This window comes from Anticarsia gemmatalis, chromosome Z (assembly GCF_050436995.1).
Source record: "Anticarsia gemmatalis isolate Benzon Research Colony breed Stoneville strain chromosome Z, ilAntGemm2 primary, whole genome shotgun sequence".
Taxonomy (NCBI): domain Eukaryota; kingdom Metazoa; phylum Arthropoda; class Insecta; order Lepidoptera; family Erebidae; genus Anticarsia; species Anticarsia gemmatalis.
The window spans coordinates 9032619-9056959 of NC_134776.1; the positions used below are offsets into that span (position 1 = coordinate 9032619).

The following is a 24341-nucleotide window of genomic DNA, read 5'->3' on the forward strand; positions in this document are numbered from 1 at the left end:
TTGTGCCAATTCACTGTCGTTGTTTGATGTTTAGGACTTTTATTTTGCTCATAAACTTTCTTTTTCTTCACATACAAGTTATTAAATGTAGTCACATACGAGGTGTTATACGGTTAAACGCAAAATCTGAAGTGGTGAAACTGGGGCCATAAGATGCCCATTTGTGATTTGGAAAATTAATTTTTGAAAAAACGCGATTTAAACGTGTTTTTTTAAATATTAGGACTTTTGTTATTTAAGTCTTTTGATATCTCCGGTAGAGTCTTTTACCGCTGGAAAATAATCATATGAAATGTATTAAATTCTAAATTAACAGTATGGTTTCAGGTCAGGGTGTTGGAGGTTTTGCGTTTATTAATTAAACATCTTTGCTACGGGAACGTTCAGATCGTATGTGTACTACGACACTATAGAGAGCTTTTAATGTTGTTATCGTACACACATTGGCCACCCGACACTCAACAATAGTTGCAATACAGACACACCGTGCACAAGCATTCTCCGTTGGTACTAAGTCACCTTTGAGAATGCATGCACTGAAAAGTGTTGCAACTCTTGTTGCGTTTCAAATTGTGTTCGCGAATAGGTGTACGATACTTCAGTTATATCATTCTAAAGTATTTTAATCTTACCGATACAATTTCTTGGATATTCAATTGAAAGATTGGCACATGGATGAAATGAGTGAATGCTCGTCAAATTGATCGTCGTCGCCGTTGTTCCAAATAAAAATATTAATTAAAATAAATTCATCGCTACTAGTTCTAAGGAGTAGTTGTAGAAATGGAGATTTAGGGATCGTTCACTTACCTGCAAACATACAAACATAGTGGAAAGACTGAACAACTGTGTTGAAGTAGCAAGTACTGCTTAAAAGGATATTTTATTTATATTTACTCTGAAGAAAATAATATAATGTATCACAAAAAAAGTCTGTTCATTTTAAATATTAAAAGATTAGTTTTGTTGTTTATTTAACAGTAGTAATATGATAGGCATTCCCGAAGTTAGCCAGATACTCAACTACTACTCCTTTAAACGTGCAGCGCAATGATACCTTTGCATCTATTTCCGTAATATTTATTCTCCTCCTCTTTAAACTTGTTCTTTTATAACTTAATAAGCAAGCATTCACTCTCACTCGAAGAAGAATTCAAAATTGATGTGGTAGGTTTTTATTGGGCTTTGGTTGGGCATTATCAAGGGGTAACTAATTAGTCTCGTTAACAATTGAATGACCAAGATGGTGAGTATAACCAGGTTAGTACAGCTTCACTGTATTTTAAAAAACTTGAGTAAATTTTAGATTATACTTTCAGTAGTTTCGTTTGCGAATTTCTTTCTCATTATGCCCGTTGCAGGACAAATGCTATTTTCTTTTGGTAATTCACTTTGCTTTCACATTTATTTCATACTTATATATTTTTGATATTATTCATAATGTTGTTCCCGTATAAATCGTTTATTTTGTCATCAGCGGCATGTCCACCTAACTCGATATCGACACTGGTGTGTCGTATCCGTCGGTACAGAGGACTGATGTCTGGGTTCGGTGTTAAAGACAGAGTTGTGACTTTCATGCCGTTCCTACTTAAGTTGACCTTCAAAAATATTTGCGATGAAGAGGGTAAAGTCATCTACCTTGTGATTCAGGCGACCCCGTTTTTCTCGGCATTCAGAAGTGAGTATACACAGAACTTTTCAAATGTAATACCCTGATTTGTTTAGATTCCTTTCGCAAAAGTTGATCTGAAATATTCAAAATGCCATCAAAAACATTCTGTAAAAACCTCAAGTCTCGCCGTAAAAAGTTGTAAGATCTATATAATACCAAGTCGATTAATCTATTTAGTCTCTACTTAAAGGACCTTCTGTCTTAAGTTATTACGTATGTTATTATCATGCCAATTTAAAAAAAATACCTCTAAAACAAATAGACCGACCTGGCCATCGCATGATTTGATTATTATTAGTATGTATCACACTACACAGCATGGCGAGAAGTTAATGCTCCTGAAATGTTAATGGCGAATTTGTATTTTCTTGCGATGACCAAGTCGATCTATTTGTTTTAGAGGTATTTTTTTTTAAATTGGCATGATAATAACATACGTAATAACTTAAGACAGAAGGTCCTTTAAGTAGAGACTAAATAGATTAATCGACTTGGTATTATATAGATCTTACAACTTTTTACGGCGAGACTTGAGGTTTTTACAGAATGTTTTTGATGGCATCTCACTTCTTTTTGTAGAGCGAACATAGGTCCAATTTGTATGGAAAGACGTTTTTTTTTCATAAATCAACATATTTTCTTATGGGAATGTTGTTCAGTTTCATGGGCTAAACACCCTTACCCACCCTGTACCCCCTCCCGTTATGCCTCATATAGTAGTTACCTATTTACACCTATTTATTTTATTTTCTACAGTTATAATAATTCAGTAACTGCAAATGTAACCTTGTAATCTTATACATTTATATGAGATTACAAAGTTATTGTTGCAGTTGGTGTATTTAGAAAACTGGACCGAAATTAGAAAATATTAAATTTTTCCCATGATTAAGACACTAAACCCTATTTGTATTCTAAATTTTAAGCTTCTAAGTCTGCTAGAAGTACCTTAGACTTTTGATGATCGGTGAGTCAGTGAGTCAGTGAATCAGTGAGTGACAAAATTCAAAATTTTAACAAGTTGTCATTCTTAAACTACTGGTTCAAATTGACTGAAATTTGAAATATACCGTGTTTATACAATGCCTGATTAGTTGCTGAAAATCCAGGCTTCTTGTTTTATCCACAACGAAATTACAGGGGTGTCAAAAATAGCCCGAATTGCTCCGAGAAAAGGATGTTACGGCCGTGCCGCTTTTTTTTTGCTCGACTTGCGGGGGCACTTCCGTGCCCCCAGATGTCAGCCATTACAATAAAACTTTCGTGTTTAGCGCCCTTTGAGCTGGTCCCAAAACCAGTTCCCTTCGTGATAAGGCACGCAGCCAACGGTAATATCGAGTATGTAGACCCGGAGTCAGTGCCGTACTTGGGCTACCTGCCCCAGGATCTCGCGGACAAAGACGCGTTGGCGTTGTACCATCCCGAAGACTTGAACTACCTGCGTCAGGTCTACGAGACCATCGTTAAAGAAGGAGGCCTGCCTAGATCTAAACCATACAGGTAATATGACGGTTTTTTTGTAGGGTAGTTAATACTTTGAATATTATTATGTTTCCATAGCACAACTGGCAAGATGATTTTAATGTGACCTTTTATTTATTGAGCAAAAAAAATAATCTAAATAAAAATGAAATTGCTGAATTAATGAAGTTCTTACCAAGAATCGTCTTACCAGTACTTACATGGAATAAATATGCAGAATAAAAATTAACGAATTTGTGTTTTGCTAGGATGATGACCCAAAATGGTGATTATTTAAAACTGGAGACTGAGTGGTCATCTTTCATCAACCCTTGGTCAAGAAAACTCGAGTTTGTCATTGGAAAACATCATATCATTGAGGTAAATATTAACTGCGACTAAATATTTTATACATTACATTTAATCTTTCAATCCGAAAAATGCTTTAAACAATGCGAAATTATTTTCTGTTGTTTTTATGTACGGCGACATTTAATGACTAAATAATGCTTAACATTTTAATCGCAATAAACATTGTGCGTACTTTAACTTTATCAACAACTCTTGTAAAAGTTCGGAAACACCTTTTGTATGGTTTCTGTCTGTCCTCAACCTTCAGTTCGGCTCTATGGTTACGAAATTTCGAAACTCTTGGGAGTAATATATGTAGCGTGACTCAGGAAGTCACGGGTTGACGTTTTTATGACGCAAAATAGTATTATTATATTTTTTACGTCACGAATAACGCAATATTTAACCTATTTTTGAGAAGCAATTATAATCGCTCCGTATAAGGGTAGACCCTTATATAATACAGTACTGCGATAGATTTAAAGCTTAAAAAAAAAAGATTAACGGTAAACTCTCTTTCTTAGAAAACCGCGCAGTGTTTCATTTCACTTGAAATGAGTCTGATAATTGATTTTCGCACGTTGAACGGCATGAGTTTTGAAAACCTTAGGCATTTACAGAATAACTTGAACTAAAGTCTGTACTAAGTTTCCTATACGATATAAACAGTTGGGGCAACATTTTTAAATAATTTGTGTCAAAATCTAAACAACTTTCACTAAAAACTACAGCGTGCTTTAGAATAGGTGTGTCCTAGACACAAAATAAACATAATTGAATCTATTTTTATTATATTATTATTTTTACTAATAATATTAGAGATGTTTATAATACTTTATTACGTTAAAAATGTTATTATACGTATAATTTTATTGTCCAGGGTCCGTCTAATCCTGACGTGTTCCATTCTCCTGATACGGAGAAACCCACGAAGGTTTCCGAAGAAGAAAAGAATAAAGCTCAAATGTTGAGAGAAAACATCGTGAGGACCATGAATGAGGTTAGTACATACCTTTCACTATTGTTGACGTTTAAGGTTGACGTGCTAGAGTTAACAAAAAGCCATTCTTTGTTCCCCTTCGTCTAAAAATAGACCCTTTTCATGAAAAATGTGATTCATGTGCCAGGTGGTTTGTCATCAAAACAAATCTACTGCGTGTTCGTTTGTGTAGCCTTTACCTAATAGCCCCCTTGTTTTGTTTATTTATTGTTATGAAATGTTTAATTAAAATCGTGAAAAACGTAATAAAAGAAGAGAGTGTTACGATTGACTAACATCGGTATTATGAAACAAATACTACTAAAGAAACAAAAAAAATAACTTTGGTCACAAACATAAAAAACTCTTGTTACCTATAGCTTACAACGGGATTTTTACTAAGTTATTCTTGTCCATAGGTCCTAACTAAGCCAGCGGAGCTCGCGAAACAGCAAATGACGAAGCGCTGCCAAGACCTGGCGACATTCATGGAGAGCCTCATGGAGGAACAGCCCAAGACGGACGAAGAACTCCGCCTGGAAATACAAGACCCAGATAACAGCTATTTTGTAAGTACCCAATAAATTACTAATTGACGTGTTAATTTCAGAATTTAGTTACATTGAAAAAACGTGCCTTACAAGGAAGGCAAGACAATACTGGGTGTTTGTATTTCTGGAGTAAAATACACTACTTAAATCATAAGTCGAAAAATACTGTCAACTATTTTTCTTTTGTCTGTTTCCAAGATTGATTTTATCTATGAGAAAGGTAGAAATTTTACAAATATCTTCGTATATTTTCTGTTGATTTACCTATTAGATCTACTACCTGACTGTTAACAGAGACCTGTCAAGCATTATATAACAAAATTAAAGGTTATCTCCCAGACAATATGCCAGAACATTCGCAAATATAACAGGTGCAATATCATAAGTTTGAACACGTGTATTCAGTCGAGTCTGTTGGCTGGATTGTATTAGTTGCGCCACGTGACTTTGTGTGCATTTCTATTGGGGATGTAATACAAACATCACGTGCTGCCGACGGATGGGGGGTGGCTTGAAACAACACGCTCTAGTTTGATCTTAGTCACGAATGCGATGAAACACATCTTTCAATAAATGGGAAAGATTTTAAAAGCAGGTTTTGGTACACTACGTGTTCCAGTAAGTACTTAGATCCACTATGTAGTACATAGTTGCCTAAGTAGGTGTAAGTATTTGGTAGTAAATAAAGTAGCTATATGTTTAGACTTATAATATAACATATACTATACTATTATCTACTATATATCTATGCTATACTATATCTTGATAATATACTATACTGTATTATTTTATAACATCGTCATCGACGATGCTAAGTTATGAATTTACTAATGCATTCTTACAATTAAAAAGAGCAAGTCGCGACTTTCTTGTCGTTTCTTGTTACGAGCAACCATCATAATGTTTTATGCGGAGTTTACGGAATGAAGGACATTTTTAGTATAAATTTAATTCAATGTTTCTCTTAAAATTTAAAGTAATTAATACTTTATTCACTATGAACTAAAAAAGCGCCTGGCCAATGGTTTAGTTATTAGTTAAAGTAATTATCATTTACGTATACATCGAACCGAACTCATGGCTCATCTGCATACATCGAACTCAACTTGATCAGTTTTTTCTTTTATTCTTAGATAAGCAGAAGATGCTATGCAGCTATGATGTACCTAAGCATGTAACTGCAATTAACCACGCTTCAGGAAAACGTTATTATTATTTAAACTTTTTAATAACAACTCCTGGTCAATTTGACTTAAATCAAAGATTCTCAAGCACGTTCCTAGGCCTATTTCATCAGTTTATATAGTAAAAAATGGTAATATCTTTGAGAAACTTTGGTTTGAGTATACTAAATTGTTAGGCAAGGGTATCGTCTCGGCACATGTGTATGTGGTTGACGGGTCACGTGTCATGTTCACAGGAGCGGGACTCGGTGATGCTCGGAGGTATATCGCCGCATCACGACTACAACGATAGCAAGTCTAGCACAGAGACACCCCTCAGTTACAACCAGCTCAACTACAATGATACACTACAAAGGTAAATTTTAATGTTTTAGTTTACCTTATGTTTGTTGCGCAATTTCTAGCTATTAAAGAACTAACAACACACAACTATTACGAAACACTACAAAATTGTACGTGAGAAACAGTACTTAATGAAGCATTGTGAATTAATATAACTTTCAAACAACTTTGATAATTGCGAACTTACCGTCTAATAGTGTATGTAAACAATATAATATGTGCGTTGCTTATTGTTTCTTTTTCCAGGTACTTTGACAGCCATCAACTGCATTCGTACGAAGACTACAACACAGTAGCCGGCGAGAATATCCTCGGTCTAAAGGACACGAGACCTGTCATAAAGTACGTATCTATATGTTAAGTCCACATTTATTCGTGTCAGTCCTGCGGATTCATGGAGCACATACTATTTGTTTTTGTTGTAACCGCAAGCTTATAGTTAGTCACAATTTGCTTTACATATTATGAAACCCCGTAGTTTACTTTTAATTAGTTACTGTTAATGTTCTCCCCACAGCACACTTGAGGCGGTTTGGCACGAATAAAAGCTTTATTACAATGTATTGAAGTAGTATAGTTGAATGTGAAGTTACCCTCGTTGATTTCTCTTGCAGCCACTGTCTGTCTCCAATGGCACAAAACTCGGGAGATTCGGGGGAGATGACCAGTTCATGTGACTCAAACCTCTTAGCTATTGGCAACAGCAGCCCCTTGGCCCCGGTGGGCGACTACGTACCCATACGTCTAACTGAGTCATTGCTCACCAAGTTAGTAATTACATTCGAATGTTTCAATCACTACCCGTTGAAATAATCGCTCGGATTTATTTGTAGTTTGGGAACGGGGCGCCGGACTTAGAATAAAGTAGTTACATTTTTTTTTCTATAGATAACGCAAGTGTTTCGCAGATTATGAGTTACGACTTTCACGGTTAATTGATGAAATGTGTTAAACCCCGTGTTTATAAAAATATGCGTTTTTCAAATTTTATGAAAATTCCAAATTGTATAATCTTTTGAAATGACACTACGAACCTTATGTTATTTGGTTGACTTTGGAGAACTGGTGAGCCTATGAGCTATTTTATAAGATAAGCTTATTTTTAATCGACACGGGGTTTCATAATAAGATTGAATATCAACAGCGCATAAATAACCATAACACAAACTATGCTTCCATGAAGAGTTGAATAAGGGTGTCTGAGCGTAGTGATGCATCATTTCGCTTGTTATTCAATTAAATGCGATACTTTGGCCTTGCTAATCTGGGTGGTAGTAACTAGCTGTTGCAGACCCAAAACATTACCACAGTTATTTGATTGGTTGGTGGTTTAGGGATGAACCATTATAACAGGTTTAATTACTAGATACAGCTAAGTTCGTTAAGTTTTCAATAGTCGGGTGTTAATCATTTACTTTTCATATAAAATGAATTGCAGAAATTGTCGCTTGTAAGAAGGTATTATATTGCGTACTTCAACATGGGTCAATCCGAAAAAGTCCGTATTCTGAATATCTAACTCGCATCATCATATTATGTGTTTCTATATCACCCTGACTGTTTTAGGCATAACGCTGAAATGGAGAAGGAACTGGTGAAGATTCACCGTGAGACTCGCTCGAGTAGCAAGGGAGAGCGTGAGAAGGCGACGAACAAGACCCGTCAGAAGCAGAAGGAACATCTAGCTCGGTGCAATGCATCGTTCCAGCCGACGGACGCTATTGCTCCTAATTTAGACGCACAGGTAACTTAATCATATTATTTTATCGAGAGTTGTCATCAATACATAGCGAATACGTAAATCCTAAAATGTGTAATCCTCCTAGTGAGAGGTTGGTTAGCTTCGTGTTAGGTTACGTGAGTATTGACTCACGTGGTTTGTTGTGTGTCCAAAAGCTGCACGTGTTATGCGATGTGTTTGAAAAACAGAAGAGTGATTTTGTAAAGTCGGTACGGTAGCTCTCTACAGTCGTACCGCGAATTGACATTTAAAATATACCTCAAAAAGTGAACCTAGGCCCTAGTTAGAGGCACAGATCAGATTTTCATATAAAATAGTTAAATAGCAGTAGAAACGCGGAACATAATTCTCAAATATACCAAAATCTATGCAAATCTTTAGATTGAGTAGCAATATCAACAGCTGCCAAAAAATGACAAGCTACATAAAACATTTTTTAACGATTTAGCCACAAATGTAATAAAAGTACAACATAATTATCAAATAAACTTACTTTTTGTCCTCAGCCCCATGGTGTGAAGCGTGCATCGAAGCAGATAGAGTCAGAGACGAACGCCCACAAGCACCACTGCTCGGCCACGCGTCAGTCGCGTCGCCGCCAAAGGACGCTGTCCACCAGCGCCGCTGATGTACAACCCTCCTCCACCATTACTACCACAGTTGGTAAGTTGACACTGCTCATTCAAGACTTTACACATATGAACATTTTTATTCAGAGCAGTTGAATGCTTGAAATAGATTGTCCTGTCGTCACTTCTCAGTTTCGATATAAAAAGTGAAATTCTTTTGAAGTCGTGTAAAAATCTAGTAGTCACTAAGTTTCGATATAAAACGCGAGTTTATTTTTGAGTCGAATAGCAATCTAATATTGCAGCTAGAACTCTACAAAACTATTATACTAATACAACCTGTAAAAACAGGTGTTTTCTACAAATTATAACTATCGTAGTTATAAAACTAAAATCTGGATTTAACCATGGTTTGTTATCTCAAAAAGAATAACGGAGAAAGATAAAATATGCTAAAATCGGGGCCCGTTTGGCTTTCAGCAGCTTCTCACTGGCCGACGACTCCAGTGAGCAACATGAACACCTTCATCCTGGGCGTTGGCATCCCACAGCAGATGTCTATCATGAGCCCCATGCCAGGTAATTGCTTTATTCTTTTTTTGTAATACGTTACCGTGATGCGCTTACTAGTCGGTAAACGATAACTATATAAAAAGTGGTGATAATTTTTCAAAATCACATCTAATCGACATAAGTTATATTTTTATGCATCTACCTTTTGTTATAAATGAAGGAGACACTATGTAAGTATGTATGTAAAGGGACACCGAGTTTCTCACTGAATCAAATCAGAATTGTAAGGTATAGTTTTAAAAATAATATTGTTGGGTTACAGGAATGTTCCCGATGTACTACGCGCCGGCACCGACTGCGGGAGCTATGCCCTCGGCCGCCACCGCTAGCAATTCGCGGAACAACGCTGCACAAACCTTCCAAGCACCAGCAGGTAAATATCTTTGTTACTTTCGCTTTGTCTGTTCATTTCTAAGTAAAGGTCCCATTGAAGATAATGGGGGTACTTGACTACCAGTCAAATCAGCTACTCTTTATGGGATGACAAAAACAATTTTAGTATAGAAATACGATATGATGACGTCACCGTTTCCTATTTTCGCTGGTATCAATTGAGTGTTAAAGCACTCAATTGATACCAGCGAGAGTGTTTCCTTTCCCTGCATTTTCATTTTATATAAATATATGTAATAAATAATTGTTTGTTTATAGTACCATGTATGATGTACGGCCAGCCGATGTACGGTCAACCGTTCATGTACTCGCCGATAAACCCTCAAGTGTCGTACCCGGTGCAGCAGACCATGATGGCTCAATCAATGCAATACACCACCAACACCATGAACCCCCTCGGCCTCACCAGCAGCAACTACGAAGAGGTCAGTCGCACTCTCTTACACATTGACTGGCTAGCACTATTGCACTATTGCTAGGCAGAACGAAGCATGAACAATCTGTATATTATGTTTAATGTTTAACTCATAAGTAAAAAGCTTTTGTCAAACTGACGTGACTCGGATGTAACCGGGTAACATAAATATCACGTCGCACCTCAGATCGATATACAAAACGTTGATGTCATTTGTTACTCTCATAGTTGAGCTGGTCATTACGAAGCTTGCTTTTCCTTGATCTAGTTGGCCACCAACTACAGTTGTGCACTATGAATGATGACTACGTGACGATATACTACTCGCCACAAGCATTTCGCATTACTAATTTGTTCTGCTACTATTGAACCTATTTTGAACAGAGAATGAGTTTTGTTTAACATGAATAACGACTCGAATGAAATGCAGCACGACGATCCTGTCGGATGACAGATCAACGGTGTATTGCTATTTTGGTTTGGTTTGATTTTAATTGTAAATAAGTACGTACCTTTTGTCCGGCTGAGGTTAGGGATCGTTTTGAGAATCTCATTAGAAACTCGACTCGATGAAACTCATCGTTGTGATAACTATGCAGGCTTGTAAGCCCGGTATAACATTGAAGCCTGGCAAGTTGAGTGGGGCCTGGCGCGACAAGAAACGGGCCGAATCTCAAGCGACATCTTCAAAAACAGACCTCGAGAGCGCCGATAGTAACACGTCAACGAAAGCATTGAACCGGGTATGCAACTTAGAACATAGAGATTATATTCAACGCCTATTTTACAGTCGCTGCTCTTTTAAACGTTCGTTATTATAATTGCTGCTGTTCGTTGTTGCTTGAATGAATTGCTGTTTCTCAGCAGTTGATTGAGTGACTCACATATTGACATCAAAATACCATTTACTCTCTGATATATCAAACATAACATCATTATTATTCTTAACAAGTTACGTCACGTATCCATCATCCGACATCACACTCACATCATACACTCGTTCACAAATCATCACAAATGCAATTAGAGTCACGCATCACAGAGGCTAAATAGTCGCAAGATGATATTTTGCATACATCCGCTTTTTTGATTGGCATTTATTCCTCAGCATGTTTAGATATTCATTTATTATTATTGTTTTAGAGGTAGATTTTTATTTGTTTTTTTTTTCTTTTGCACCATTTGAATGCTTTTATAGGAGTCGGGCGCACACAGTAGTCAAAGTGGAAACGAGAAGTCTACGATATACACGTCAGACATGAAGTCATCGTCAAACAGTTTCAGTCCTAAGGTTAGAGCTGCAATTGTGGCTCATAATTGCAACATTTCATCTTAACATATTAATTATTATATTCTATTTTAATTATCAATTCACATTCTTCCTGTGAAGAAAGGTGAACAACCAGTATAATGTAAATACTGTGTAGTATATAAATTAAAAGCACATTTATTTTACGCTCAATGTTTCCTTTCGATGTTATTTGGCCGATCACAATGTTATGTTGATTGCGTTTACCCGAGGCCTAGTCCCAAACATTAGAGCGTTGTATCTTCATAGCATGTAAATAGTAGTAGTTAGTATTAATTTGTTATTAGCGAGGCCATGAGTTTACTTGATACTTTGTCTTATATTCTATGGTCTAATCGTATGTTTGACTTCAGAGTACAGAGGCTGTGCCGGACACGCCGCCTCCTCGCGATAAGAAAGCGTCTAACTTAAAGTCGAACAGGCCCGGCAATGTAGAGGAGCCGGTTGATAAGACAGATGGAGAGTCCAGTTACTCATCATTCTATTCTTCGTTCTTCAAAACCGAGTCAGGCAGCGCTGAAGAAAGCGGCGACGCCAAGAAGGCTGAGGCGATGAAGAAAGTTAGGGTTAGTCTTGTATTTGTGTTGGTAGCCGAGGCATCAGTAATATTAGTGGTTCCGTATATACCTCCCGTATGTCCCATTTGCTTTACTCATTATTGAGTCTATTCTTTCCACCAATTTGTGATCTGGTTTTGTAATATAAACACACTTAATACCCTTCTGTTCAAAAGATGCCTCATTGTTTCGTGTGATTGTTGTAAACTTGTTGGTAAACATTGAGAATTGATACATTATTTAAAATAAAGTTTTCTACGTTTCAGACTCCATTGGACTCTTCTTCTAATTACTCTAAACCAGATGCTGTGACGAAGGCTGCCAGGAGAAAGATGGAACCTCCATGGATGGAACAGGTGAATATACACCATTACCGCTATTTCTACTTAACAAATACTTCTTTTTTTCATACTTGTGACTACTATTTACGTTACGTAATTTAAAATGTAAGCCATTAATGCCCCTCTATTGGGCAACGCTCACTTCCTGGAATGAGGGAGTTAGAAAGTCATTACTGTCATTAGCATGTTGCCTTAAATAAAAAAAACAATTCATCATTACTTAGTTCACGCGAACTTTCTCATAATTTTAATAATTTTACAGTTTATTCAGTTTAAATGATTCATTATTATGTGAGAGACTTATGTATTTTGTGTTGTAGGTGTGCGTGACATCCGAGCTCATCTACAAATACCAGGTGTTGACGAAAACCATGGAAGAAGTACTCTCTGCGGATAAGAAGAAGATGGATGCATTTGAGCAGGTTTGTTGTTAACATTAAAATTATGCATATCACAAAGGTATGCACTCAAAACATAGTATTTAGTGGGTTATAGTACCTGTAGTACAAGTCTGCAATGTAGCCCGGAGTCTCGTGAACTGCCTTTAAGGCAAGGATTGGTTCGCCCTTTGGAGTAAGATAAACATTTTTAAAGGAGACACATTATTGCATACAACTCTATAAATCCTACCTTTAGATGGACCAAGCGTGATATAATATTAAAAAACCTAGTAATTGATGGAATTTCCTTACCAACAGTGTCTTGTACTTTGTTTCAGCCTTCTCTAGTCAATGACCAGTTGGGCCAGTTGTACTTGGACCTTCAGCTGGAGGGCGTGGCCGCCAGGCTGACGCTCGAGGAGGGAGTCACCAGCTCAAGCAGTTCAGGAGAGGAGACTACCACTACCAAGGTAGTAGTACAAATCTCATTTGTTAATTTAATACTACATTAATATTTACACTTTAGAACCCTTGTTTCCAAATCACTTAAGTAATTGATTTCTGTGTTGCTAAATGTAATAATAATCTTAAAGGTTAAATGCTAAAACGAATGTTTGTTCACAGGGACCCCGCAGGAAACGAGAGTACAGTAAACTGGTGATGATCTACGAGGAGGACGCGCCGCTGCCGCCGCCCGCCGAAGGGGCCGAGCCAGAGCCTGAAGCGTGCAGCTCAACCAACTCGAACTTCTAGTACAAACTCCGTCATATCGTTACTTTTAGTCGCATGACAATTGTGCTCGTCTTTAGAAAATACTGTTTCCTAATAAAACTCTATTTTCTAAAGTTCCTACACAAATTTCCGGCAGTTAAAATAGCGATACGGGTAATAACGTACATTGTGAACATTTTTGATAATTAAGTTCCATCACTTTTACGGACGTTTCGAAGAAAGTGATCTGTTATTAGTTTATACGTCAATTTTGATAACTATAGTGCTACCAAGATCTCGTGCGTGACCAAAATTGAAAGACTAGCGTCGGTTATCTTCTTATAAACTTCCATTTTTAGTTTGTTATTTGCATGCTGACGGTTACTTTACGGACTGCCATTTGCGCCAAATATGTTCTACGTATTATACTACAAATATGTCTGTGTAGAAATAGCGTTATGTAAATGTCGCGTTTCCTTTCTATTTGTTTGTTTCTTATCTCGAATGTTAAGTTTTTAACGGCGGCTTCGTTCAGCGCTCAGATTTATTTGTAGTAGTACTTATTTTAAGCATAGTTTAGAATATCTTGGAAAGTATTTCGTGTGCTAAGATGTCAGTTTAGTTGCAAGTTGGATGAATTTTGTTAGATATAAGGTCGAGGCATTCATTTGCTATGTCATGGTCTAGAAAACTCGATCAAACGTTTCTTACAACCAACGGTACTTAGTGAGTTTTCGGCTATTTGATAGTAATAAGTTGTGCTTTGATAAGTTTTGTTTGTGCACTTTATTGTTGTCGACGTCGTATTTTGTCACGCGCAAAGTGAGCCTGTTAGGAATATTGAAACAAAGTTCAAGTATTATGAAAAGAAGTTCTTAAAATGTTAATGAGAATTATGATAAAATGCGAGATGTTTTGAAGTCTCACAAGTTTTTAAATGTTAGTATGTTTATGTGCGATGTACACAAAGACTACGCATTTACTATGAAACCCTTTTGATGCATTTTTGTATATTTAAAATTGCTGGACTGATTTTATCGTAAAGTGAAAGGGGATAATATATCAGAGATCAAAATAACAGATATATTTTTATTTAAGCTAATGTCATAGCTTGATACCGTAGAAGTTTTTATAAGACTAATTTTATGTGGGTACTTTGGGAGAATGTTAAAATATAACTCATATATTTTATTTAAAGTTTTAAACACAACTATATTATTTAAATAACAAATTTTATTCAGAATAAAACATCCAACGGCGTACAATTAAATGTAATAGGTGCCTTATAAAAGTACACATTTAAATAAAATTTAATATTTTTGCTGTTAAAAAATATAATTACAATAAATTATATCATGACAATGCAAATTATATAAATAGTATAAAAATATATATATTAAAGCCGTCCAATGGTTTACGGTAACAGTCAACAACTGTTGATGAATTTATGAAAATCATTTTTTGGTTTTGTAAAATAACATGCCAGAAGTTATGTATGATACTATGATATTGTTAGTAATGCGTTTTATTCCAAAGAATAATAAAAAGGCGACTACTAGACAGTCGATAACAGCAATTGTTAATGTTTGGGACGTGTTAATTCGGGCAACTGTAAACCTTATCTCGTCTTATCGATTTAATTTCATAAGAACCGATTTCTGGAGATTTAGCACTGATTTAAAGTGTTTTAAAAGTATATATATAAGATTTCTATTCTTTAGTTTCCGAAATATCACCGAGTTAATGCGTCCTACCTATGGTTATTCAATAAATATAAATTACTACCTCTGTTTCAAAAGTTAAGTTATTCAATGTGTGGACATTCCTATTGTGTTAGCGAACGTGAAATGATTGTATTGAATATTGAAACTATTTGATAAGTGTAAATTGGCATTGAGTTGATAAGTGAATGTTTTGTACATAACTTTGTTCGCGCACTGACAATTACAAATTAGTTTAGTTTAATTCCACAGTCATGAGTTAGCACAGAATAAATGTCAAAGCGCTGCCTGTTCAAGTTTCTGTGACTTCAATGTTTGTGTTTTGTATAGTTATTAATAAGTACTTTATAGTAATGTAATTATTAAGTTTTATATTTGAACGTATAAAGAGACATCGTCTCTGCTGCGATTCTTAAGTTAGTTTAGTTATAAAGTCTAAAGATGTTGAGCTATAATACCCAGTTAATTATAATTTTACGAGTTTATTTTCTGTTATTATTTTCTTTCGAAATGTTTCGTTTTCCAAATAATTTTATTTGTTCTCGTAAAGCGATCTCTCAATACAAGTGATCAGAAGATTATAAAATATAGTATATTATAAGTTTTTAAATAAGAATATCTCGTAGATCATTGAAATTAATAAGAATTAGGCGACATCGCAAAATTGTTTTAAGTTTGACAATTGTATAAATGCATTCATTATTCTCTAGACATTTGAACATTTGAAATTATAATTTAATTATATGAAAAGTTCGACATCCAAGATTATTCGTATTAGATAAAATGTAAAAGATTCGCCAATATTATACAATTTCTGTGAAACAAATGATTGAAAGTGATACCTGTGTTTAATTTACGTGTGCGTTCGCGCAGCGGAATGTTGTTGAATTTAAAGATATTAATTATGCAGATATTTAGTGTATGACGTCGTATAATTGTGTATGGTAAAAAAAAAATTGTGTACGCAGCCATTGTGGAGAAATTCACCAAAAACTGATTCCGCTGGGCGAACGTTGTCCTGGCGGAACTTATTTTAATCCATAGACTTTAGAAGAAAAGAGGTGTGTCCAAAAATTAGTGTGTATTTGTGTGTAATTGTGTATGTATGAATAAAATGAGTGCATGCATAAACTTCGGAGAAATTCAAGTTTCCGCTACGCGAACGTTTGGCCATTAGCTAGTTTTCATATAAAGCGCTTACATAGAGAGCTGTAGATTTTTACATACGTTGTTTTGAATTTGTTTATATTTGTTTAAAAAACAGATTTAGAAAAAATCGTAGGGCTTAAAAGATAAAAATATAAACGTAAAATACACTTAATAGGTCTTAGTTCTTAAAGTATGCACTTTGGGGTCTAGATTTTCACGTTTATACAAACCTTGTAAGTATCTGAAACATGTTGCCAAGTATCAATGATGTTCCGTTAGTAATTAAAGAGTTAAAGGACAATTTTACCATGAATAGATCACTGTTTACAAAACAGTCAAATATCACGACGTTCTAAAGGAATTGCATGGTAAAATGTATGCCAAAAATTAGTTTATTCATTCAACTATTCACATGCAAAATTTCATGTCATTAAATTTAGTAATTAAAGAAATCAATTAAAATACTGACGAAGCATCGAAAACCTACATAACCCGACCAAGTTCGGATAGCTACAAAAAAGCGGCCCAGCCATATATCTAAGAGACGTTCTTAACCTTCCAATATAGTATTTACTAATATGGTACAGTTCCGTACACAAGCGTTAGGAAAAATAAAACAATTGCATTTCTTGAATTAAAAATATTTTTTTAATAATAACCCAACTATCTACGATAAAAACAAATCTTCAATTAACAAGTACTTTTCTATTTAAATATCCGTGTACAAAAATTTTTTTTATTAAGTATATTACATATTATTGCCCTCTCTTTTCTTCAAGGATGGAAGTACCGTTTCAAGCGGGAAGCCGCGCGCGTCCTGTTCGACTAGCAGTTTGTGGAATATTCCACAGACGTTAAATTACGTGCGTTCACAAGAATATAATTAAATCAAAATATTAACTTTTAAAAAATGTGAATACCTATCGGAACTCCGGAATTATTCCAGTCAATTCTGGAGCTGAAAAATCAGAACAATTGAACAACAATTTGGTGTACAAAAATAAATGACCTTTAAATTATATCGAAACAACAATTGTGTTATCACCTATACCAATTCAATACCTGTATTATACGGTAAATTTTGGGATGTTACCTAAATATATTGCATGGACGCTTTTTTGTAGCTATCCGAACTTGGTCGGGTTATGTAGGTTTTCGATGCTTCGTCAGTATTTTAATTGATTTCTTTAATTACTAAATTTAATGACATGAAATTTTGCATGTGAATAGTTGAATGAATAAACTAATTTTTGGCATACATTTTACCATGCAATTCCTTTAGAACGTCGTGATATTTGACTGTTTTGTAAACAGTGATCTATTCATGGTAAAATTGTCCTTTAACTCTTTAATTACTAACGGAACATCATTGATACTTGGCAACATGTTTCAGATACTTACAAGGTTTGTATAAACGTGAAAATCTAGACCCCAAAGTGCATACTTTAAGAACTAAGACCTATTAAGTGTATTTTACGTTTATATTTTTATCTTTTAAGCCCTACGATTTTTTCTAAATCTGTTTTTTAAACAAATATAAACAAATTCAAAACAACGTATGTAAAAATCTACAGCTCTCTATGTAAGCGCTTTATATGAAAACTAGCTTATGGCCAAACGTTCGCGTAGCGGAAACTTGAATTTCTCCGAAGTTTATGCATGCACTCATTTTATTCATACATACACAATTACACACAAATACACACTAATTTTTGGACACACCTCTTTTCTTCTAAAGTCTATGGATTAAAATAAGTTCCGCCAGGACAACGTTCGCCCAGCGGAATCAGTTTTTGGTGAATTTCTCCACAATGGCTGCGTACACAATTTTTTTTTTACCATACACAATTATACGACGTCATACACTAAATATCTGCATAATTAATATCTTTAAATTCAACAACATTCCGCTGCGCGAACGCACACTAATTTACTACAACCTCGCTTCCTCTAGCTTAGCCTAATGACAAAGTAATTATAAATAAATTACGCTCAAAGACACCTTGGGGGGTCCTCGGGTGTTTTTATTAATATCTGTTCTAGCTGCTAAAGGCTTGACTGATAACAACGTATCAAAAATATTGTATGGTAAGTCGCAATGACATCGAATAAACCGTTTTCACAACTACCAGTACCATATTTTGTAAGGATATAGGTATTTGTAAAAATAACATTTCTTTCAATAATAACTCGTACCTATCTACATCTTCTGTGTAAACAAATATTTATAGGACCTACAAAATAAATCTGAGATTCATAGATTACGATTGGTAGTGACAATGGGTCATTGAATGCAATTGAAGCACTAATTTGGCGCGCAGTAAAATACTTTGTGGTTGAGGTAGGTATCTAGATAGGCTACCTAGGTATAATACGTATTGCGAGTGCGTGATCATAATACTGCCGTCGTAAATGTAAACACAGTAACTTAAGTTACTGTGTTTATAGTCTGTTTAGTTCTTTGGAATCAGGAGACCGCGGGCTATTTGAGAAAGTTTTCGGTTTGTTTGTACGATGGATAGTTACCGAAATACATTAAATAAAAACACAGTATTTTTACAAAAAAAACATTTTTTTTAATAAAAAATACAGTATCTGTGTTATTTTAAATTAAATAACAGTATCTCACTACTAACTGTGTTTTTTTAACGTGAATAGATTTTAATTTTTCTTTTTTTGCTTGATTATAACACGGCTTCTTCAGTTACTGTGATTGCGTATAAAATATGGTTCATAAATAAACAACAAATACTTGAATAAATCACAGTATCTCATTTACTGTATTACTGATTTTATACGTATTTCTAAGAAACATAGTTATAACACAGTATGTACATACTTACTGTGTCGTAATTCCCCTAATGTTAATATCTTTACAAAGTTACAACACAGTAATAGGTAAAACTTGGTTACAACACAGTAACCGTTGAGTTACCGTGTTGTAACTTAAAAAAGAAAAAAATATTATATTATTACCCTAGCTTAAAACACATTATCTAATTTTATTATTTATACAATAATAATATACTAGATATATATATACAGAATCAAAGATTTAACTATATACTAACATTAAAAGTTGCATGAAATAATATACAATAATTAGTATCTTCATGAGAGCAAAAATTAACCATTAAACTTCAACCGCGTTTTCTCAAAACGCATATTTTGAAGTTACTGTGTTTAGATTTACGACGGCAGAATATCAATCCAATGATAATGTTATTTCAAAATCATCGCACCTGTTTTCCTTGAAGAAGTTTCCTTAATCAAATATAGTATCATCTATTAATAATGATGACGTATTTTAGCATTGAAATAGAGAAGGTTAATTACTTAATAGTAATCGGGCCACATATCGAGGACCTATTCCGTAGTACATAAACAAGTTACTATTCTTCACTAAATAGTTTAAAAATAGGCTCACGTATTTACATATAGGTACTTTCGTTGATCGCGTCATGCATGTATTTCGTTGCAGTAGGTACCTACCTATTGGCTACCTTTTTTTTAAATAAACAAAGAAGTAGCCTCTTCGTAGTAATAGTCTTTAAATCGAGTCTTAATTGCTGCGTGTTTTATATTCTAGTTCGTGTAAAGTAAAAATCCTGGATGTCTACACAAACAATGTAGGTATGTGGCTTATTTAAGCTTGTGTCTAGGCTTTTTATCATGACCATAAGAGTAATGATTATCAGTAAGCATCATCTAGCATTCATTAATTCATCTTCCTAGCACGTCGATTTGCTCCGGCGCTGCTGCTGCAGCTGCAGAGTCCCTCAAACGGCGCAAATATGCAAATCTTATTGGTGATTGCATATTTGAGCCGTTCGGAGTTGAGACGATGGGGTCGTGGGGTCCGGGTGCAAAAATAATTTTCTGTGACCAGAGGGCTGGCCTTTACTTAGGGCAAAGAATAAGCATTGCCATTCAACGTGGCAATGCTGCCAGCCTTCTGGGCACGTTACCCGGGGACGGCGATGCGGAGATATTTTATGATGCCTTATTTTAATTTAATTGATGTTTAGTTCCTTTATTATTATTTTTTTTTTTCGTTTGTATAATTAAAATTATTATTTAATGTATTAATTTAATGTTTAGTTTTAGTTAATTATTAATTAAACAATTCTTATAGATCGATCAGTAAGCATAAATAATTATATTGTGGGGCCGTTTTGCGGATATCAATCCCACTGAATATTTGAGAGCGAAATAACTAGATTTATTTACAAACAGGGCATCTAGGAAGTTTTATTTATATCAAAATCTAAACAGCTTCTCTAACTGTCATGATACTCGAAACAAGAGCTCGTTATTCACAGTTGTAAGCTAGCGTAGGGCCGTGGCGATCTCCGGGAACTTTTAATAACACTTCAGTGGTACCGGCCGCAATGTCGCTGTAGCTCTAGCTCGGTTCAACGAAATAAAAACTTGAGTCTAGGCTGACTTGTTTTGCGCTTGGTAAAACGTACTTACAAGACAGGGCTGGAGCTAAAAATATATTTCGGGATTAAAGACGTTTTTCATACAGTTGTGACCATGCTGTTACTGGCGTTACTATTGGTAGTAGGTTCGATTCCTACACCTTTTTGTAATCTTCCCTATTAAAGATGACTATTGACTAGTTTACAATGAAAGCTAAATGGTGCTAATGGTAATGATAAAAAAATTGGCACCGACATAATTACTACGTAGGACTTTGAAATATAATTATACGAAGAGATTAATAAATTTTTGAAATGAGTCTTATTTTATAGGGCAATGTAATCTTTCTTCTAACCAATTGATTGATTTTCTTATAGATGAATCCGGCACTGTCTGTTCTATGGTCAAAACTTTTCTACCTTGTAAATTTACAAGAGAGTCATACCTAAATATGACTCGCGCTCAAACGCACCAGCTCCCCAGATCTGCTGGACTTTAAGTCAAGTGGTGTGGCATCCATTGTGGACCATTAAAAGTTTCCTTGTAAGTATAGAAGAGAGAGTTTTACACCGAAGGTATGAAAACTTGCAGTGGTCTGCCTGCTTACAATACTTTTAAAAACTACACTCTTGTTATGCTCGGACGAGTACGCCGAAATGCAATCATTTTGGAACTTATCTTGCCAGCAAGATTTTACGCCATTCCTAGCCGTTGAAGACATTCAACGAATTTGTGAACCTGAAAATACAAATAACACTTTCAAAAAATCTAACTTGGGACTTTGTTATGGCTGTTGCATATGCCTAAGGTGCAGAGGATTCAATTGAAAAATATTGTTATAACTTTAAAAATATGTTTTAAAGTAGGTATAGGTACCTACTTAACTTTATTAAGTGCCAGTTATTTATTAAGCGTAGAGACTGTGCCAGTATTTGCATCAGAATCTTTCAAATGTACCTAAGTAGTTAACTTAGAACTCATAAATATGAATAAAATAACAACATTCAAAATCCCTGATTAAACTGAAAGCTTGCAATCATCTTCAAATTTGTATTTTCGACATAAATGAAGTAGTTAAGTACATTTATAACATTGAATGAAACCCGTGATGATAGAACATGACCAATAATACGTAACACAATCATTAACCTAACAGTAATCTATTAACAAAAAAGGAATAATCATTTCAGCTTCACAGGCCGATGGTTACACTTTATCGGGACTCGAAGTTGTATACAACGTCCGAGTTTAATGTAGCGTTGTTCACACAAACACTATCATCAGTGTATCCGTGTATCGCTACACTGTAATTACACTCACTCACACACGCACAGCTCACGAACACGGTCTCTACCTGCGCAAGAGTCGCATTCCGTCACCCACCTCCGCGAACCGAGCCTGCGAAGGCTTCTACGTTAGAATTTTTAAATTTAGAAAGTTAAAGTGCTTGTGATCGGTTGTTCGGGGCAAAATGTCCACAGTGCTGTAAGGTAAGTTTATTATATTTACTCTGCTAAGTGTATTCTAAGTTTGAAAGGTTGGAGAAAATCGTTAAGTAATTTTCTCATGTATGTAGTTCTGTTGTGGTACAAGGTGGATGTTGCTTGAGTAAATATTAAACAGGTAACATCCTGCTGCATCAGGCCGCATTACGACGTATTTTTATCTACTATTTTACTTCTGTACACATTTCTTATAGTTTTATCTGTGCAAGAGACTGGAGGTAAGTTTATAAGTTGCGCTCTATCACGTGATTTTAAAACAATAATGTTCGGCTGAGCGATCCATCATTTTGTCATTCTTATCCGATGACTAATAACGGTTGGAAAAAAACTAACAGTTTCTTGTGCACTTTTTTATTCTGATTCTGTTTAAATGCTGTAGCATCACGTGTATTATCAAGGTGAATAGTATCAGAGGTACATAAGCTGACTTAATCCCTCGAAAACCTACAAAATTTAACAAGTCTAACTATCTAACCCATAGGTAGAGGCAGCAGTTATCAAACCTACGCAAATGAGCGAGAAATCGATAATTTGAATCAATTTTGCGAATTTTATTAAACGTTTAATTATTTTTTGAGTTCTTAAAATAAAAGTGTAAAGATAAATATAAGGTAATTATTATTCTACTACGTCGTTTATTATTGCGTAGATGGTTATGTCTTAGAAGCAAGTTATACCTAAGTAGCGTAGCAATGCCATTATAATCGCAAATAAATAAGAATTCTCTACATAATCCTGAATTTACTCTCATTATGCATAGCCCTTAGCCTAATAAGTATAAATACGGAAAAGCATAGAACTTGTATAACTAAAACCAGTTCAGTTGAAGGATTTATTAAGTAGGTATCTATTGTCAGTAATTCTAAATTCGGTTCTAAAGTCCTAAATTGAGTACACACATTTGGTTGTTCTAATGCTGAAAGAGATATCGTGTGCTTATTAAGGTTCGGAACTTGCTTCCCTTATTAACTTTACCTGGAACATACAAACATAAAATAGCACAACAGGGAACATACAGGCAAACCTTTCACTTTAAAATCACGTCTATGAATCGCGAAGGTATTAGCAGAGGTGTATGAAATACACCCACGATTTGCCATTTAATACTATCTATACACCTACATAACCTACGTAGCACTTCAGATGATATACGTGTCTATTAAAAACCCTTTGAAAAGAAGTGACATATAAAAAGGCTGCAACTTGAGCAATAAAATGTAAAAGCTGGAATTCCTCTCGATATTGCGTGAAGGCAAATATAACGCAGTGACTGCAGAATCGTGGAAGGAATAGCTGCAATACATTTTCCTTAGAATATTTGCACAGTATATTCCCGCGACTGTACATTATACACTTCTATAGTGATCCGCTCACACAAAATATTTTCAATACATGCTTCCATTTCTCAGTGTTGACAATTCTTTGGACGGTAGTCATAGCCACTTTAAGGATAGTGTTAACTTTATCCGATGTGTAAAAGATTGTTTGAAATATTTCTGTCCTTTGTGCAATTGTTCTAGGAACTAAAGTCTATTCACACTGGACAAGACCTATGGGTTGGCTGTGGGAAAAACATACTCTGATCCTTGTAATCAAGCTTAGGTTAACTAACGAGATTTTGGTCGCCTTGAACTGAGATGTAACTATCAAAAATAAAAATGTCTTAACTAGATCAAACTTCCCAAAACTTGGCGCTTTTTGTTTAATATAACCAGTATCAATAAGCAGCGTCTATCTATTATCAACATCATCATCCTACCGGAGCACTTAGCTAAGTTAAGCTAAGAATATATAATTTAGCTACGGTTCTCCTTAAAGTTGTTTATAAAACCTAACCGAATAAGTAATAAATAGGAATATGCTTTTGTATATGGAAAACAAAAGTTAACTTAAGGCAAACTTAGATATTGTAAGTAGAGAGCCTTTAACACGATTGGATTAGGTGTAATTATACCTACCTACGTATGAAAACGATTAATCAATGTACATTATAATCTAAACCTTTGGAT

General features: G+C 35.0%; 2 protein-coding genes across 13 annotated transcripts in view; both read left to right on the plus strand.

Moving 5' to 3' along the window:
* The window catches only part of per (period circadian regulator), a 29956-nt gene extending 13864 nt beyond the window's left edge, over positions 1-16092 (plus strand). For 3 of the 12 annotated variants that reach the window (XM_076134903.1, XM_076134908.1, XM_076134904.1), the window contains exons 9-28: positions 1478-1681; positions 2947-3175; positions 3406-3517; positions 4368-4487; positions 4886-5035; positions 6438-6556; positions 6790-6885; positions 7158-7310; positions 8110-8287; positions 8791-8947; positions 9334-9432; positions 9689-9799; positions 10078-10244; positions 10834-10977; positions 11433-11525; positions 11897-12109; positions 12352-12456; positions 12762-12863; positions 13160-13294; positions 13446-16092. In XM_076134903.1, the coding sequence (XP_075991018.1) occupies positions 1478-1681; positions 2947-3175; positions 3406-3517; positions 4368-4487; positions 4886-5035; positions 6438-6556; positions 6790-6885; positions 7158-7310; positions 8110-8287; positions 8791-8947; positions 9334-9432; positions 9689-9799; positions 10078-10244; positions 10834-10977; positions 11433-11525; positions 11897-12109; positions 12352-12456; positions 12762-12863; positions 13160-13294; positions 13446-13574 (2816 nt within the window). In that variant the 3' untranslated portion in view covers positions 13575-16092. The remainder of the gene's footprint in view (positions 1-1477; positions 1682-2946; positions 3176-3405; positions 3518-4367; positions 4488-4885; positions 5036-6437; positions 6557-6789; positions 6886-7157; positions 7311-8109; positions 8288-8790; positions 8948-9333; positions 9433-9688; positions 9800-10077; positions 10245-10833; positions 10978-11432; positions 11526-11896; positions 12110-12351; positions 12457-12761; positions 12864-13159; positions 13295-13445) is intronic. The other 9 variants (XM_076134913.1, XM_076134914.1, XM_076134906.1 and 6 more) reach the window with 8 other exon arrangements.
* Positions 16093-22165: 6073 nt separating this feature from the next.
* The window catches only part of grnd (grindelwald), a 32371-nt gene continuing 30195 nt past the window's right edge, over positions 22166-24341 (plus strand). Inside the window, exon 1 of the mRNA XM_076134916.1 lies at positions 22166-22317. The gene's annotated coding sequence lies outside the window, so the exon portion shown is untranslated. The remainder of the gene's footprint in view (positions 22318-24341) is intronic.